Source organism: Oryza glaberrima, chromosome 9, assembly GCF_000147395.1.
Source record: "Oryza glaberrima chromosome 9, OglaRS2, whole genome shotgun sequence".
Lineage (NCBI taxonomy): Eukaryota > Viridiplantae > Streptophyta > Magnoliopsida > Poales > Poaceae > Oryza > Oryza glaberrima.
In genome coordinates this window covers 15,102,558-15,120,216 of record NC_068334.1, presented here as the reverse complement: position 1 = coordinate 15,120,216, position 17,659 = coordinate 15,102,558, and the positions used below count along the sequence as shown (strand labels likewise).

The following is a 17,659-nucleotide window of genomic DNA, read 5'->3' as shown; positions in this document are numbered from 1 at the left end:
GGATTCATTCATGTCGATCTCACAGCAATATGGCTTCAGGTCATGGCATGCAATGGCTAGGGCTATTGATTTGCATCTTGATTTGTTCCCAGGATATCTGATTTGACTGGAGCCAATCTTAGCAAATCCTGAGCTTGACCGGTTCTTTGAGGCTTGGTCGGCTTAGGACTAGACAACTGGTACCTTACACTGACCTTTATTGAACTGGGAGCTATTAATGAATAATTCACAACTGTTTTAAGCATCTGTTTTTTTGTGTGTGGAAAAGATTGCAATTTCTTGCCTTATTCTTGCCATGTTCTAGAGAACCAGAAAACCAAAACAATGGTTACAGTCTCCGGTGAGCAAAATCAATCTGCTCCAAATCAAGCCGGGAGTACGAGCTGCTTGGCTCAACACGTGTAGCTGTACACAGAACTATCCAATTCTCTGAGCTGTACCGTAAGAACGTGAAGAAAATACAAACATGATATTCAGCACGTGTTGTGTTACACATACAATGTATAGACAGGCTTGCATGTGTGTTGCAAGAAAAATATACGGCCAATCTCGACCTTGGTGGTGCCATACCTGAGACAGGATATGTTTCCTTGGACCATGGGTTAAATGCATTGTATAGCAGGTGCTGTGACAAGAGTCCAAGGGGAAACACTCGGGCCCAAGCTCCCCAATCCTGATCAGATATCTTTGGTACGGCCTGTGGGTGAGCATGCATGACCAACTCAACTCAGCCCAAATGCATGACTCTTTAGTAAATTTTGGACTCCAATATCTCCTTGCCAGTTGCCACAGCGATCCTGTATGATTGCATCAGCAAGCTGAAGTGACAACATTTCTGATGCATGTGCCAGAGTTAACTGACTAAATAAGTAATAACTGATGAAAGCCAAGGTGTGTGTAGAAAAAAAAATAACTGATGAAAGGAATGGTCTAGATTTTATACTACCTCCATCCCACAATATAAATAGTTTTAGGGTTGGATACGAGTATTACGAAAGTATGTTGAATTAAATGAGGAAATACTGTGGTTGGTTGAGAAGAAAAATGAAGGTGAAGAATTTGAATGGTCAAAGGTTGTGATTGATTGAGAAGAGAATGTGGGTGGAAATTTTGCTATATTTTGGGATAAATTTTGGCCTTGTTTAGATTCAAAAAAAATTGGCCAAAAAGGTCACATCAAATGTTTGGACCCATGCATGGAGCATTAAATGTGGACGAAAAAAACTAATTGCACAGTTTGCATGTAAATTGCGAGACGAATCTTTTGAGCCTAATTATGCCATGATTTGACAATGTGATGCTATAGTAAACATTTGCTAATGACGGATTAATTAGGCTTAATAAATTCGTTTCGCAGTTTACAGGCGGAATCTGTAATTTATTTTATTATTAGTCTACGTTTAATACTTCAAATGTGTGTCCGTATACTTCAAAAACTTTACACTCAAAGAACTAAACACACCCTTTGAATGGTAGAAGTTATATTTTCAGATGGAGGGAATAGTTTTCTACACCACAGTAAGTTACATTGAGGTGTAGAAGTCTGAATGGTTGTGAATTGACTATGTGAATTATAGATACTGTAGTGTAAGTGCATACCTTTGTAAGCAGATGTACGACTTCAATGAATGCACAATGTGACTAAACATTTAAAGGGATCTAAACCAATCAGCAATAGTTCTTGAGAGGACCCTAGTTTCATTGAGAGCCAATGATTTCAAACCCTGGGCTAGAGCATCTGCTGGAGTGTATTCTGAACCAACCTGCCATTTCACATCCTGTAGTATTGTTTTGGTTAGTGCCTGAGACATGGACACAAATAATGCATAGAGAAATGATAATGACTATAAGAACAAATAAATAAGTTGTTTTTGCTACGATGAAGTTATTTTGAGAATGCCAAGTTGCCAGCTGGTCAGGAATGACCGTAAAAATTTGCTTGCTATTGGTGGTGATTTTTTCTTGAATATGCATGAGAATTGGTGGTGAATTGCCCCTAACAATAACACATTTAGTGCTACAAAAATATAGATGAGTTTGTATAACTCTCTGCCTGCACCTGAAGCATCATACAATTTGAGAGGAAGATATAGCAAATTTTACCTGTATGCATGGAGTTAGATGTGTTCCTGACAGTATAACCTTCTTTATTTGTCCACCAATTGACTCAACCCGGGGCTTCAAGACATCTTCAACAATCTCTGTATCATCAATAGCATCAATGCTGAATTTCACCTACAGTGCATGCATCAAGTATTAATATACACTGATTAGAGTAGAGAGAGGTTTACCAAAGTGAAAAGAAGTTCATCAAACCTACCAATAGTGTATTAGGTACATTGTAGGAATTCTTGCAGAATTCACGGTTTTCAGGTGGTGTTGGTTTGAATTCAGATACACCTTCTGTAACCTGTCAATAACATAGGAAACAGATATGGGCAGAACTAAGCTAAACATTTTATGAAAGCGTTGTTATAAAATGAAAGAACTTAGATTTATATAGTACCTGATTCATCACTGATGGTAACTGGTCGACAAATTTGCTCAGGGATAACATAGCTTCTTGATCATACACCTGTATCAAACCTCCAGCTAAATCAAATAGGGCCTTCCATGCATCTCCTACAAAACCATGACACCGCATCTTACTATAAAGGTCCATGAAGCATTTTGATAAATCTTAAGAAGGGACAACCAAAATGAACAGTAACCTGATGCATTTCTGGCCGCAGAGTAAACAGGTGATGCCTCCATCATAGGCATTACTTGACTAAAAAGGGGGCCTATCTGCACTAAAAGATCACTTCTAAGGTAGATAATAACCACAAAAATCCAGGAAGCAGGAATATGTAGTAACATTTTAGACTGAAATCAGCTCTAAGCGCAAAATGTGTGTTGGAGATGAAGTACATCAACAAAGCATTGCACATATTTTCTTGACACTTCGCTCTTTCTTTTTAAGGAATTGCTTATTATTCATTGTTAACAAATTTTAGACAGGTTATGCAAGAAGCTGCTAGGTTCACATTTGTACCTTTTGGACTTCGAAATGCACTAGCGTACTGTCACCACACAATGCAGTGCAGAACTAACTTTAGAAAAATTAAGAGTTTTGAGCTCCATCTGAACTCCTTTTCAAGAGAAAAGCTCTGTCCCAAGCAAAGGCATGGTAGAGTAATCATTGCAGCTTACCATCAAACCAGGTGCATTCTCCATACAATGACAATGGATTATGTGGGCTCGGTGAAGGTGGTGGTCTACATGTTCAGTACAAAGCAAGGCATTGGTATGCAAGGTACAAAGGAAGGCATGGGGTCAAAGACATGAGCATGTTCTACACATACACATTTTGTCTTACAAAATCAATCTGCAAGGCTTTGATCATAACCAGGACAATTAGCGCCACCATTAGATGATTCTATATTTCACCATCTAAACTTGTTAAATCTATCTTAGTCACGCACAAGCAATAAATGAGGGAGAAGCTATTAAATAACCTTTAGCCAAAACCCTTTTTTTTGCTATGTAGTTACAACTTACAACCAAGAAGGGCTTATTTTCTTCTCCATTCTCAAAATTATAACCTTGCAGCTGTGTCGTCACCAATCACACGCATTTAATGCTGAGAGATGATTGTACCTCCCAATTCATAAAGCTAATTTAAAAAAAAAATAGTTTCCTGTCATCTACTGTTATCAGAAATATATATTCACTGATCAATTTCTTTTGTAAAATGCCAAAAATGTTTTAAAGATTCCATAAACTTATGTAAGCCCAACAAAAGAATCTATCACAATGCTCAAGACGAAAGCGATACTGACAAATCAAGACTTGATTTTTGTTTAGCTCTTCAACTAAATCTTGTTTAGTACTTTAATTCACAAAATTAGCATGTCTCTTATTTCAATTAGTTTGAAACTGTAATGTATGGAACAGAATAGCTACTCCTGTTCATAATAAGGTGAGAGCAATGCAATGCAACACGTTACAGAGCACATTAAATACCTGCTCAAAGTATGGAACAGCCTCTGAAGCGGGCCTATTGTTGAACGAGACAATGGCATTAGCCTAAAATGATCAGAATCAGACAACTAAGCATCATATGGAAATTTTAATAATTCGAAGACAACTAAGCATCATATGGAAATTTTAATAATTCGAATTCGGTATCCTCATTTATGTGAACCTTTGGTATCTTCTCCGAGAAGTAGCTCCCCACCAACAGCTGAAGCAGCGCACCGTTGCTGCAAAACCATCACAAAATAATTAAAGACAACGTCACATACATCGATCAGATTTTATTTTTTTCAAAATTTCCTCCTTGGCAAAACATCGAACAGGTGGCGTCCAATCCAACACCCCCCGTGCTCAGCTCAGATCACCTGTGGCCGACCGAGTAGAGCGGGAGCTCCGCGATGTCCATCGCGCTCAGGCCGGCCGCCGGGAGGCCCGACGAGAGCAGCGCGCCGTAGCACCCGTGGAACCGCTCGTACACCTCCCGCGCCGCCGCCTCGTGGTCGAAGGTGACGTTGTACGGCACGGACACCACCAGGAAGCCCTCCTGCGCCAGGAGCTTCAGGAAATGGCTGCGCCAACGCGAAATCAGAACTCCCATTTCCCCTCCTCTCCCTCAATTCGAACGCGCGCGCGTTTGATTTTGTGTTACCTGTAGGTGACCTCGGGGACGGCGCCGATGAAGGCGCCGCCGAGGAACTTGACGACGGCGAGCGGGCGGCGGCCGCGCGGCGAAGGCGGGAAGATGAGGCAGGAGTGTTCCCGCAGGTACGGCCTCCCCCGAGGCTCCACCCTGGGGGCAGCAGCAGCGGCAGCGGCGAGCCCGGCGAGCGAGCCATCGGGGCCAAGCGATGCGCGGCAGGAGAGGGTTGCGACGCCTTTGGTCCGGTGGGCGCAGAGGATGCGGGCATGGGGAGGGGGGTGTACTGGAGAGGCGGAGGGCGGGGTGGATAGGAGGTGCGCCGCCGCGGTCGCCGCCGCCGCCGCCATGGGAAGGGAAGGAAGCGAGGAGGGAAGAGACGAACACAAGCTGACGGTTTCGCCACGAGGCCAAAGGCGCGGCCAGGTGATTCAGATGAGAGGAAGCACGGCCACGTGGCACGGCCTGCACCGTCCGATCCGTAAAAAGCTTCCCGCGAAGCGTTTTTTTTTCCCGCTTATTAAGGTATTGGCTATACGTGGCGTCACAATTTTCATAAAAAAGTTGAACTTTTTTTACACGGTCAATTTTAGAACTTACACATTAAATTTCATACAGAGATCTATAGCAATCACATAGAATTTACTACATTTTTAGCAAAACTGATCATCAATGAAAGCCTGGAATAGGATTGACATGAATACTCTCTACAAGTATACAGTTCTGAGATAAATCATACTAGTAAGAACTATGAACGGTAAATACAGGACTTTTGTGCACAAGCCACATAGGACTATAATGCATAAATGCATGTATATTTTTCTTGTAATCACAGTAATTTTCGTCTATACATGGTCTTAACATTACATTTACAGTTAGTTCTGAACAGATAAAAAGGGGGAAAAGGATGCACAATTCTATGTAACATCAGCTAACTCTCTCCTGGAGCGAACTTAACTCCTTTTCTAGATACAGTATGTGTGTTGGCCAAAATTTGATACCTCAAAACTTGGGTATGATTCTCTGTTCCAATATTTAGAACAAAATTGGCAGAATATACTATATACGATGTACAGACACGACCTACAAGTCAGCTAGTCATATCTACTCATCAGTATTAGGTAATTGTACAACCAAGTCGGATGACAGTATCAGGTCTGCAGGCTACTTGGCAAAATGGAAAATGTACCAGCTTCTATATTCTCTACCAGGGCATATCCAACAACTTGGTTTGTTCTTTCAACCTGCATGCAAAGCAACAGTGAAGAGTTAGCAATTTAGCACAGTGAAAAATGAGGTCCCAAGTGAAGTTAAGGTACATACCTTGTAATCAATGGACGAGACTATCCCCGATTGGAAGGTTACAACTTGATTCATATATAGTATATTCCCGAAAAATCAAAACAGTACACGGTAGTGTACAAGTTTAAGAATATGAACATTGCAGATGCCCCAAGGACAAGCACAAAGTTGATGCATCAGCATAATCTCTGAGATTCTTTTTGAGGTAACTGGGTGCTTCCCTCTGAACATGGAGCCGCGGTGTAAAATGGTATACTAGAGCAGTCCTTTGCTGACACAAATTTTGTACAGAGATGATCGCATCTTTTTCTGAAGCTATACGTTGAGGGTACTTGTTTTCTTGTCACGATACAAAAGAATCCTTCTGAACAGGTTCTTGGGGGAAGAAAAGGATAGCAAGTAATGCACAAACACTTAAGCCAATTACACCATCAAAAGGATGAAGATGGTACGTGCTGATCATCCAAAATGGTGTACCAGGTTTGGATTGAATAATACCACTGGTTTGTATCAGATAACTAGCTGTCATAATTCCAGAACGAAGGCCAATAGGTGCAGCAAGCTTCCCTTGCGTCCTTTGTTTAAGTCCAAAAAGAACTAGTGAAAGTAGCAAGAAGCCTGGTACTGAAGGTAGGGACCTGCCATGTGTTTTCAAGTATGTTAGTACGTCACATTCTTTGTTGCTTGGTCGCACAATTGCTCATGCTTGTATAGAAAGCACATCCATCGACTGAAATAGTAGGGTGTACATTATAGTTGCATTATCTTTTAAGTTTGCTAAAGCTATCAAGTTTTGCTTGTTAATGGGGTGAAATCATACTTTGTTTTTCTTGCATTGAAAGGATTAAATCGTTCAATATCCCACCAGTCACCCATTCTCTTTCCTGACTCCTGTCAATCCCCTACCCTCATTGAGCTCCCCCACCCATCCACCCACCAGGTGACACCTGTAGGTATCAAACTACCAATCACTGCGCCTTGTGTTTCTAATCAGCTACTATTGTATTTTTTACATTCCAAACCTAGAGATGAATGTATTCAGAATTTACCAGCAGTAATACTAACCATGTTCCTCTCTCTAAAGAAACATGTTCTAACTGCTAAATAATATTCCTCTCTAAAAATACATGTTCTAACTGCTAAATAATAAAGCAGTGAAATAACATAAGGGAAAGTGGCCACAACAGACATACCGGTGAATAAGAGAAAATGCAACCCCAGATATCAGAATGGCACTGTAGTAGCCAAGGTCAACAGCAACTTCTTCTGGAAGCCATGATCTGAAAACTACTTCTTCCACCACAGCAATACTAGTTGCTGTGACAAATCCTCTGAGAGCTAGCAATAGTACATTACTAGAAGACTTGAGAAGATCAAGTGGCCTAGTCACGAATGAATATGACCCTGCACGAAGAGCTGCAAAGCCAAGTAAAATGCTTACTGAATGCACCAATCCAACAACAGTTATACCTCCAGCAAGACCTTGCAAAAATTCTTGTACCTGCAACCAAATGAAATATGCAAGTTATTATATATGTGACGGGAACATTACACAAATCTTTATTATACAAAGACCTAGTGTTACACAGGCAAGACAGTTCATACCCTTGATACAGATGCAAGATTCATCCCATATTGCTCAACTGGATTTTCGTAGCCACGTATTCTTTTACCCCACAATATGACAAGTATCATTATAGACACATACAGTCCAACAATGCAAGCATATCCAACAATTCCTGTTGAAGAACTTATTGTCCAACTTTGTACAAGTGTTGGCAGTAGAGGAATCACAACAGGAGACCATAGCACAAATACCATGAAGGAAAATCCCATGATCCTAAAAATTTGAACAGGCAGATGTTAATGATAACCTGATAACATAAAATCACCATAAAAAGGTATAATATATTTAAAAGAAATTTACTGATATGTAAAGGTTGTAAGGGACAAGAAAATTTTCACATACAACTACAGTATGAAAACTATTTCAATCAACCACTTCATTTATAAAGGAAATTATGATTTCAGGGAACAACTGTTTCCTTAACAACCAGAGGATGGGGAAAGGGGAGCTCCATTCTGCGATAACATTCTTGCACTGTACTACTCACTCCACTGCAAGATTGAGATCCATGATTTGCTGTGTTAAAGGGATGACGGTCTTATATGTTTTATCACAGATAGTGATAGACTCATTCCATCTCCCTTCAAATATCCTATCAGCTGTACTCCGGCACCCGCAGCAGTCGCAGGCCGACTTTATTAAACCTACGACACTCACAGGCTGCGGGATTCCCTACCCATTGTTCAAACCACCTTTGGTTCTGTCATCAAGTAGTGAGTCCCTTGTCCACAAGGGACACAGCTGCGCTCAGATCTCTATGTCTACATTCCACTCTAGAATATATCTATCTACATTCCTTTTCAGAAGGATTCACTCTCCATTCAGGGAAAGAAGGATGAGTGATTAAGAACTAGCTGTTTCTGCTCAATAAATTTACTGCATATTTGTTATGCAAATACAGAAATATTTTTATCTTTTCTCCAACTGTGGTACCACTGACAAGAACCAGAAGTATCACACCATTCTAGACCACAGAAAAGCTTGTAGAGCTTGAACTATCAAATGGTAAAAAATAATGAAAATCAATGGTTTGTCCCTTTACTCAATATGACATTATGACTACATTATAGCAGCTTCATACCTACTAACCACCTGGATCTGGGTTTGCATAAAGAACATATGAAAATTTATATGCCTCACTGTACATTTGGAAATTAAAGAAATGAACACATGACACCAGATTTACCGATATAGCATGCTGCTTGCAAGCAAAAACAATGCCAATTCCAGTCTTCTTTAAATTCTCATACTCTACTTAACCTAATCCATTTGATGAAGACATCATCTGAATTATGTCCCTTTTTCTCTACTAAAATTATTTTGATGGTGCTAATTAGGACAACTCACCTCTGAAATAAGGGGCGTTCGCTAATACGTAAGAATGAGATGAGCCTATCAGTCAAGCTCATAGCACCACGAATACCTCCCCAGAGTAGAGCGATTTTTCCAACAAACCTCAATGCACCACCTTTTTGTCCTAGTTCAGCAAGAATTGCGACGAGCCTGCTTGCAAAAGTCAGATATGGTAAGAATATTCAAGTGAGAATGAGATCAAAAGCCATCCTAATATTTAACTAACCTTTCTTGATCAACCTCGCCATCACCCTTTGTGGGTACAACAGGAGATGCAACAGACATGGCTTTCTCAGCAAGACTGGTCACTAAATTGTTCTGGCTCTTCTCCTGTGCAGTTTCGTCAGGCCTGGTACTATCCATATTATCATGCTTTTCAACCTTCTTTTGCTGAAATATAAAAACGCTATGTAATTGCTTGAAAAGAAATAAAAATACTGTTCTAAAAGTACAAGTTAGGAACCACAAATTATTCAAAAATGTGTAGATGTGCTGACTAGGTTTACCCAAAATACCAGTACAACTCAAAGACCCATGCGACCTATGCGAGGGAAAAAAAACACTAGCCCAGGACTGGAAGACTGATTTGTGTCCAAAAGAATTCAGAGATATTATAAGAATGTCAAAATATGATATATTTGTAAACATGACCAGAATGATGTAAACACCAAAACAGGCAACGCAGCTAAAGCATTAAGAGGATACGACTGAACTTAGAAATAAGAAGGAACTTCAGGGCATTAATTACTCACTTGATGATGTGCTACAAAAGCAGAAGCACCAAGCGCAGCTGTGACAGCCCCAACCATCATACCTTGACCCTCTGATCTTCTGATTTCCTGCCCTTTCGGTGCAACAGTTTTCTCGATAGGGTTATCTGCATTTTCTGCATTTTTTGAGGAATCATTTGCTTTTTCTTCTTTTTGTAAGGAAGCATTATTTGTGGTTTCTTCTGTTTTTGAGGAAGCATCATCCGTACTTTCTTCTTTTTTCAAGTAAGAATTCTTAAAATCAGGATCCTCACTTAAAACTCCTGACTTGACAATGGTTTTCGTATGTTTATCATGCTTAGAAATATCAACATGGAAATAATTTCTCAATGATGCTAAAATAACACCAACTATGACACCCACTGGAAGAATGTTTCTCAAATCATGAGATTGCTGAATTGCATTTGATACAGCTTCAATAACATTTTCTCCATGAGTTGTACCAAATTTGACAGTTGTTGGGTTTCTTTCCACACATGCTGCTGAGTACAACTCACAATCAAGCACAACAGCTCTAGAAACCTGAGCGGCAAGACGTTCCACATCATGTGCAAGATTTCTTTCAAGTTGCTCAGTGTTTGTTATCCCTACTTTGCGACCAACTTCAATTTTGAGGGCATTTTCTAATTCATCTCTGATGAAACTTGTGAGTGTCTCCCTCAAAGCAATATCAGGTAACTTGGTTGCTACTGTCTGCTTTAATTCATTTGACTTCTTGTCCCTGGAAACTGGATAGTGTGACAGAACCAAGTAGGGAGTATCAATAACATTCTCTGTTCTAAATTGGTCTCGCGAGGAACCAGAAATGCCAATATTTTTTGTATAGTTGCCATCTTTGTCAGACTTAGAATTGTAGTCATGCTCACTGTCCATTTGATCTGCTATTTTCCATTTACCCTCATGTGGATCAAGGAAAAGATCAGTTGCTGAATTCGAATCTGGTGGTTTGAGTTGCAATTGTGTAGAAAGAAATTCGTGAAGGTACATAGCATACTGTGCCTTCAAATAAGAGTTAACAGCTATATCCAATAAATAGTCAGGCAAGCCACTACCCTGCTTTGCAACATCTGCATCCACATAGTTCTCAATTATATTTCTTTCATAATTTCCTATTTTTTCTTTAGCAGACGATATGATACTTAAATTTGAATTTATCTCACCAATCATGCGATCCTCGGACATGATTGAATCGCCTTTTCCAGAAATGCTATTTTCTGGTTGATAAGATGATGGATTTATGGATTTCCCACTTGACTCATTGTTCATATCACCTGTCACTTGAGACTCTGTCTTATTTACAGAAGCTTCATCTGTACTTCCATCAGACTTGTCCCCGTTCTCAGACTCGTGTTGTTTCTCAAACTGGTCAATCATATTTTCGATAACTCCGAATACACTGTTGACAGCCATTTGAGTTGAGTCATCAAATCCAGTTAAGGCATCTAGTGCCTGAGTCACATTAACCGGGGGAGGTTTAGGTTCTTCTGTTTTAGATACTTGCATGCTTTGATCAGTAACATTATGTGTAGCCTTATCTTCACTGGCACGGACTGCATCACCATCTTTTTCTACCACATGAACCTGGGGACTCTCTGCTGTAGCATCAGCAGATTGCACTCGTTCTCTGGGAGCGCCATTCAAGTTGGCTGTTGATTGGTCGTCAGACACTTTTTTCTCGCCAGGCGATTGGTCATCAGAATTTTTTTTCTCACTTGGTGATAGGTCATCAGAAACTTGCTTTGGAGCTGTTTCAGTCCCCTGATCGGTCTTGTGCTGATGATCTTCACTGCTTTCATTTATTCCAGGGGTTGATTTTTCCGATCTATTGGGTTGAATTTGTTCAGTTCCCATTTCCGTTACAGCTCCAACAGGTCCAGAAGTTTGGGAAGGCTTTCCTTGTGATGACTCGATACCTTCTCCAGAACTATTATCATTAGAAGTCAAATTACCATCTTTTTGGTCAACGTCACCAATGGCTGAGGCACTTTTATTCTGATCATGCATTTTGGCATCCTTAAGGCCACTTTCGTGATCAGAATCTTTGATCTTTTCTTGGACAGCTGTCTTGGTGTTTGGTCTTCCATTCGTCCAGCCAAGTCGCTTCAATGCATCTAAACTGAAATTTCCTCGTTTTGATTGTAAAATTTCAGTCACAGAAGTTGTTAGCTTCCCGCGCACATCTTCGGGTACAGCTTCTTCTAGAGCTTTCACAAGAGTCTCACCTTGTTCAACCGCTACCAGAACCTTATGGCCAAAAAACAATATATTAGCATATTGGCTTATGCCTCACAAGGCCATAGCGAGCAGATTATGCGACATGACTATTCCAAGGGGAAAAAAAGCATACCTTTAGCTTCAAAACAAAAAAATGTGTTGTCTTATTTAGGATGGGGTTTTTTTTTTGGCACATATGCAAGTAATTTTGACATGTGACATAGAAAAGTTGCAGTAGTCAACCCCAATCTATCACAGGAGAGATCTCCAGATGTTAGAAGCATCTATACACTATGCAGATTCATTTTAAATGAAAAGAGACATATCTCAAGTTTATTATCAGATGTACAAATATTTAGTTTGGTCATAGTAAGCTCAAGTGCTTAAAAGTTACTCAATAATTAGGAGTGTGAATCATCAAGCAGCAGAATATGCTTCTAGGATACTTATATGAGTGTGCAACATTCCAGGATATGAGATGCCATAATCTAGGGGATATGGGTTTTTTAGCCAAATATAGATGTAGCTACAACAATGTTTTGGATTTTGCACTTGTGCAATTAAGAATGCTATTAAAAGGGACAGGTAAAGCAATAACCAGCACACACATATTTGAGGAAAATATGATTATGTGAGTACCAAACAAAATGGACAAGTTAGTCTTCTTCTGACAAAAGAAAAGTAATTTGCTTACACATATCATTATTATGTTACACATATTCTTTTTGCCAACATATTTTAACACGCTCTACATGTCTGGAGTTTTTTGTATTTTTTTAAAAAAAATGTTAAAATGAAAATTTCAAAGTGGTGCAACTTTTGATGTTTAGTTGGAATTTTGCTTAATGCGCCAAGGTTTTTTAACTTCTCCATTTGTATTTGCAAGAATACAATTTTGCAGCACATGCATTAATAGAAAATTTTCCTACTAAGTGTACATAATCAAGTGCCCTTCTTGTAGATATAGCAAATATTTATTCCATTTACATCACATAAATCACAAATAAGACAAAAGAGTGATCAGCCACATTTGATTAAGAGGAAAGGGAAAAGTAATTTGTGAAAAGAGTGAAAAAAGAAAAAGAAAAGAAAAGAAAAGGAAGAAGCAAATTTATCCAAACCGAACTCTTTAGGACCATTGGAAAAGTAAAGGTGGTTGTTTCAAAAAATGGATAAGTAAAGATTTGATCTGATCTTTTGGGAGAAAATATATTGTGCAGAAGAGAGAAATTTTGCTTAGACTACTATACCTTCTTCTTCTGATCATCATCCAGAGTACCAGGCATTGTAGCATCTAACATATTCATCACGAGACTTGCTGATTGTAGTGCATGACCTTTTTCATCATCTTCAGGAGTCTCTTCCGACTCTTCCTCATTTACATCTTTCCTTGCCCTATCCATGTCACCATTATCTTTTATCTGGCCATTTTCCTTCTCGTTAGAAACAGAATGTTGTTTTGCGGAATCAAGGAGCAGCCCATTTATTCCATGTGGCATGCTATTGTACAAAATAAACTGAGACTGCTGACGGAAATTATTGTTGTTTGGAGCCTTCCTATCATTTGCTTGAGGTTCAACAAATGCTAGACCTTTGGATGGATTAATAGTGATGTCCACATCTTTGATAAGTGGATGGCGACCCTTCAGAAGTGCAAACTCCACTGCTGACAACCACTGCATAAATACAAACAAACGATTTGATGTGAAAACAGAACATTTCTAACAAAGGAAAGGTGATTTAAAGAGTGATTCATAAGAATGTAGAGCTCTACGAAATACTACAAGCAACGATGTTTATTACAGTTTCTTATGATGTACCTTAAAATGCATCTGACAATAAGATATGCTCTAGTAGAGTAGAAAAAAAATTATATCATTATTTAATAAGAGATCGCATGGAACTATAGATCAATCTTCTCTATGAAATACTGATATCATTATCCAACAGCTAATTTCAAATGTTTCCATTAATGTCTTTTCTGTACAAAGTTCTTGTCAACTTGTCAAGGATTTGAAAAGATGAATATTTGTGAATGCTTTCAATGGTGGAAGAATGCCTCCACTAAGAAAGATGGTAATGTTTACCTCTAAAGCAAGATTCTGGCACCATAATACAGCATATCTCTCAAATGTGAATACAGTTGAATGCACACAAGAACAAAGGAGAAGGCTTGTAAAAGGATTTTCTGATATTGAACTGCGTGGTACTGAAAGAAGTGGCACTGTCCCATCATCGCTCTGCAAAATATGGTTCAGGATTAGATAACCCGAAAGGTGTTCACAGTGCATGTGACTAAGATGGGAGATAACTGTTTGGACTTTAGATATCCTGGCGCTGAAATTAATATATATGCAAATGAAAAAATAATGTTATTATAGTTCAGAACTATACCTGTATAAATAGTACAGGTATTTTCACATGGGAAATTGACAGCCTTGTGCTACTTTCCACATAGAAGTCATCAACAGTAGAAAACCCATGTGAAACCATTGATATTGCTCCATCAAAGTCTCGCAAACAATCAGATGACAGAGCTTTTTGAACATTGAAATCTTTATCTTTTCCTTGAAAGAGTTCCTGAAATAACAAGGCATTAGTCATGTTGTGCAAATGGGCTTTTTGGAACGGAAGTCCTCTTGCTAATATAGTGAATTGTTGAAACCACTTTAGAGGCAGTTGTTTGGTGTGGTTTTCAGCTCTTACATACTTGTCTTATACAGGAAGTGCTAAAAGGAGATACAGCACAATCTACTACAAAAGATTTCTTATTTGTTTTGTAAAATGATGTGAGTGCAAATGCACCAGATATGCAGGTAGTAAGAAAAGGGGGAAATTATTGAGACAGAGCAGTGAAGTCACAACCTTATTCGCACGCAGGATATCAACCAAGCCTGTCGTGAGCTTTCGATCAAGAGCGATGTGATGAGGAAATGATCTTGTTGCTTCTTGTAGGTCAAACGGATTGTCAACACAAACAGCAGCGGTAAGAGGAGTAGACTCTCCAACTTCCACTAGGTACTTTGTCAGCATATTGGCACCATATCCCCAACCAACACCCATTAGTGTTGTCCAAGGTCTTTTATTATTTATAAATCGTATCGCTGTACCGATATCATCACTGTCAGCCGCTGTAAATAACCTACATAAGCAGGTAGTTTATAAGCCCTACAATTTTATAACAAATATCCATCACTGCCACAACTTAGCTACAAAGCATCGTACACCAATGTGGAAAAGTTAACTGAAAGGGGCACATTAATCAACAGGAATAGAGTGAATGAATAATGAATTATCAGAATAGAGGTCCCCGATGTTACTGTTACAAGAATTTCTGTTATAACAAACCTAAACTATGGCACTCCATCCAGTTCCATATTTCCAGTCATTGAAGAATTCTGTAGATTGGATGAAAATTTCTGTTGCTGGAGAGATTTGTTAATATTTTAGACGAGTTACTCCTATAGTTGATGCTGCGGTGGTTTCCAACCTGAGAGAAGTACTGAGTTCAAAGGTGTTTAACGGCAGAATAGGAAACACCCTAATTAAGTTTTTTTTTTCTCAAACACGCAGGAGACACTGAGACACCCTAATTAATCACTCCTTGGTAAATGAGAATATAAGATCATGTCCAAAATGATAGGAAATATGGAACTGGAGGTAGTAGTAGAATAACAGGTTAATAGAGCAAGAGGATAACAGTTCTTCTCATCTTCTCGACTGCAGTTTCTAAACTTTTCTTACTTATTCCCATTGAAAACCTTGATTTTCCCAACACTTCCAACCATTTTCAGTAATATCAACTTTTGTCCAGACAACAATCCTACCCATATCAAACTTCTAAGTCAACTTTATGATTGATCTTGCAAAGATGTACTTTTTCCTTGAAATGATCACTAAAACTATCGTCCACTACACTAACTAAAATTATGTTAATTTCCAGTACAATCCACACTTACCAATCACTGCTTCTGCGATTCTTAAGTAAAGTTGTTTTGTTATCCAATAATAACGCTAGTTATTCTAAACATTTTTACTGATGTTACACATCAGTACTAGCTACCACCAAGGTCCTGTAATCTTCTAGCCTGAGTTCAGCATGGATAACAGAGTTGTGTATGGGACGGACTGGAATTCCCATTTACCAAATTCAGCAATAGTACATAGGTTTAGTAAACATGGAAAACACTATAAAATTTAAAGTGAATTATGCAGAGGCTACAAGAAGCTTCTAATTTTGCTCACAGAAACTGTTTCTTACAAATACTAATACTAGTAAAAGCTACTCCCTCCATCCCAAAATATTACAATTTTTAGGTCTCAGGATTTGTCCCAAAATATAAAAACTTCTCCATTAATATTCTCTTCCCAACCAATCACAACCCTCCACCATTCACTTTTTCTACCTACCTCCACTACTTATCCAATCACAACACTTCACTATTCACTTCTACCTACTTTCTTAATAACGTGTCCAACCCTAAAACTTCTTATATTCTGGGACGGAGGGAGTAGTAGTCATCACTAGCTAAGCACTATTGCACGTTTGCAGCAAAGATGTTGTCCAAAGCTTTGGAATGGTAAATAAATAAGGGGCATAAATTTCACCTAGGTGTTGTGAGGGGTGACCCGCCGCAGCCTCTGGGGTTCATCACAATGGGGAAGTAGCCATTCTTCAATGCGTCCAACACAAACACCTTGATTCCCCTCTCCATGCTCCCCTCAGGCGTGCCGGGCACTATAAACACCGTGGAATCAAGCCCATGCTCCTTGCCCAAATCCAAATTGTCCGGCCAATCGAGCGCGATCACCCCGCCGTCCTCCGCGGGAATGCAAACCCTCTGGTAGAATATGTCGCCGGCGCCGCCATCCCCGCCGCGCGCCGCGGGGATGCTTCCGCGGCTCAGGTTGACGTAGTGCCGCTCCTCGGTGAGGAGGCGCTCGTTGACGCCGTCGAGCAGCACGCCCCCGTCCTCGAACGACACGGAGGGGCACCGCAGGAGCACGCACCGGTTGAAGGGCGTCGGGCTGGTGAAGAGGATCCAGTCCCCCGCGGCATCCCCGCACGCGGCGGCGTAGCCCGAGTCCGGCTCGGGGGGCGAGGAGGAGGACGGGGGAGGGAGGCCGTTGCGGACGTAGGAGGAGGAGGAGGAGAAGGAGGAGGCGACCGCGGCGACGGCGGCGGCCGCGGCGGGGCCGACGAGAGCGAGCGAGGACGGGATGCTGGCGAGGAGGTCGGAGAGGGAGGCGCGGAGGGTCGGGCACGGGCGCGGGCGGTGGCGGTGGTGGCGCCGTCGCTGGCGGCGCCTGAGGATGAGGGGGAACGTGGCGGCGGCGGCGGCGGGGAGGAGCCGGGGAGGTGGGGCGCAGGCGGGGCGGGGAAGCATCAGGCGGAGGCGGAGGCGGCGGCGGCGGCGGCGAGGGAAGCGGTGGTGGAGAGAGGCGGACAGCCGGATTGGGAAAAAAGGAGAAAGGGAGACGTCGACGTGGGGTGGGGTTGGGGGAAGGGAGGCTTTTCCGTCGAAAAGCTCTCTCGCGAAGGTGGGGGCCCCCGGGGGGCTCTGTCGCTGGGCGGGTGGGGCCCACCTCCGGGGGAAGGGTTGCGTGGCGCGCGCGGGTGGCTGGGCGAGAGCAACGTGTACGGCGCGGGGTGGAGGTGAGGGGTGGTGGGGCCACGGGGACAGGGAGAGGAGCGGGATTTTGTGGCGGGAGAGTGGGGGTCGGGTCTCGCGGGATGAG

General features: G+C 41.0%; 2 protein-coding genes across 4 annotated transcripts; both read right to left on the bottom strand.

Moving 5' to 3' along the window:
• Positions 1 to 408: 408 nt before the first annotated feature.
• LOC127785246 (uncharacterized) lies at positions 409 to 5,056 on the bottom strand. Of its 2 annotated transcripts, none has more exons than XM_052312678.1 (10): positions 4,667 to 5,056; positions 4,383 to 4,586; positions 4,187 to 4,244; positions 4,006 to 4,068; positions 2,712 to 2,787; positions 2,507 to 2,622; positions 2,321 to 2,410; positions 2,104 to 2,235; positions 1,600 to 1,778; positions 409 to 797 (listed from the first exon to the last, which is right to left on the bottom strand). In XM_052312678.1, the coding sequence occupies exons 1-9, from the start codon at positions 5,002 to 5,004 to the stop codon at positions 1,650 to 1,652; spliced, it is 1,206 nt and encodes a 401-aa protein (XP_052168638.1). In that variant the 5' UTR covers positions 5,005 to 5,056; the 3' UTR covers positions 409 to 797; positions 1,600 to 1,649. The 2 variants fall into 2 exon arrangements, with proteins under 2 accessions (XP_052168638.1, XP_052168639.1); XM_052312679.1 differs by having other exon boundaries at positions 4,383 to 4,561; positions 4,667 to 4,748.
• A 184-nt stretch (positions 5,057 to 5,240) lies between these two features.
• Positions 5,241 to 17,381, bottom strand: LOC127784435 (uncharacterized). 2 transcript variants are annotated; one of them, XM_052311741.1, is made up of 13 exons: positions 16,529 to 17,381; positions 14,786 to 15,062; positions 14,315 to 14,500; positions 14,008 to 14,160; positions 13,171 to 13,596; positions 10,867 to 11,950; positions 9,689 to 10,773; positions 9,163 to 9,326; positions 8,931 to 9,086; positions 7,562 to 7,796; positions 7,150 to 7,457; positions 5,978 to 6,594; positions 5,241 to 5,898 (listed from the first exon to the last, which is right to left on the bottom strand). In XM_052311741.1, the coding sequence occupies exons 1-12, from the start codon at positions 17,305 to 17,307 to the stop codon at positions 6,300 to 6,302; spliced, it is 5,148 nt and encodes a 1,715-aa protein (XP_052167701.1). In that variant the 5' UTR covers positions 17,308 to 17,381; the 3' UTR covers positions 5,241 to 5,898; positions 5,978 to 6,299. The 2 variants fall into 2 exon arrangements, with proteins under 2 accessions (XP_052167701.1, XP_052167700.1); XM_052311740.1 differs by having other exon boundaries at positions 9,689 to 11,950.
• Between the last annotated feature and the right edge of the window lie 278 nt (positions 17,382 to 17,659).

Excerpts from the sequence above, each read along its gene's own strand:
- LOC127785246 (XM_052312678.1), bottom strand. The coding sequence starts at position 5,004 with ATGGCGGCGGCGGCGGCGACCGCGGCGGCGCACCTCCTATCCACCCCG. Across the intron at positions 4,245-4,382 it reads CTCTACTCGGTCGGCCACAG|CAACGGTGCGCTGCTTCAGC; the intron begins GTGATCTGAGCT and ends ATGGTTTTGCAG. Across the intron at positions 4,069-4,186 it reads TCTCGGAGAAGATACCAAAG|GCTAATGCCATTGTCTCGTT; the intron begins GTTCACATAAAT and ends TGATCATTTTAG.
- LOC127784435 (XM_052311740.1), bottom strand. The coding sequence starts at position 17,307 with ATGCTTCCCCGCCCCGCCTGCGCCCCACCTCCCCGGCTCCTCCCCGCC. Across the intron at positions 15,063-16,528 it reads TCACCCCTCACAACACCTAG|GTTATTTACAGCGGCTGACA; the intron begins GTGAAATTTATG and ends CTGCTTATGTAG. Across the intron at positions 14,161-14,314 it reads TACCTGTACTATTTATACAG|AGCGATGATGGGACAGTGCC; the intron begins GTATAGTTCTGA and ends CATATTTTGCAG.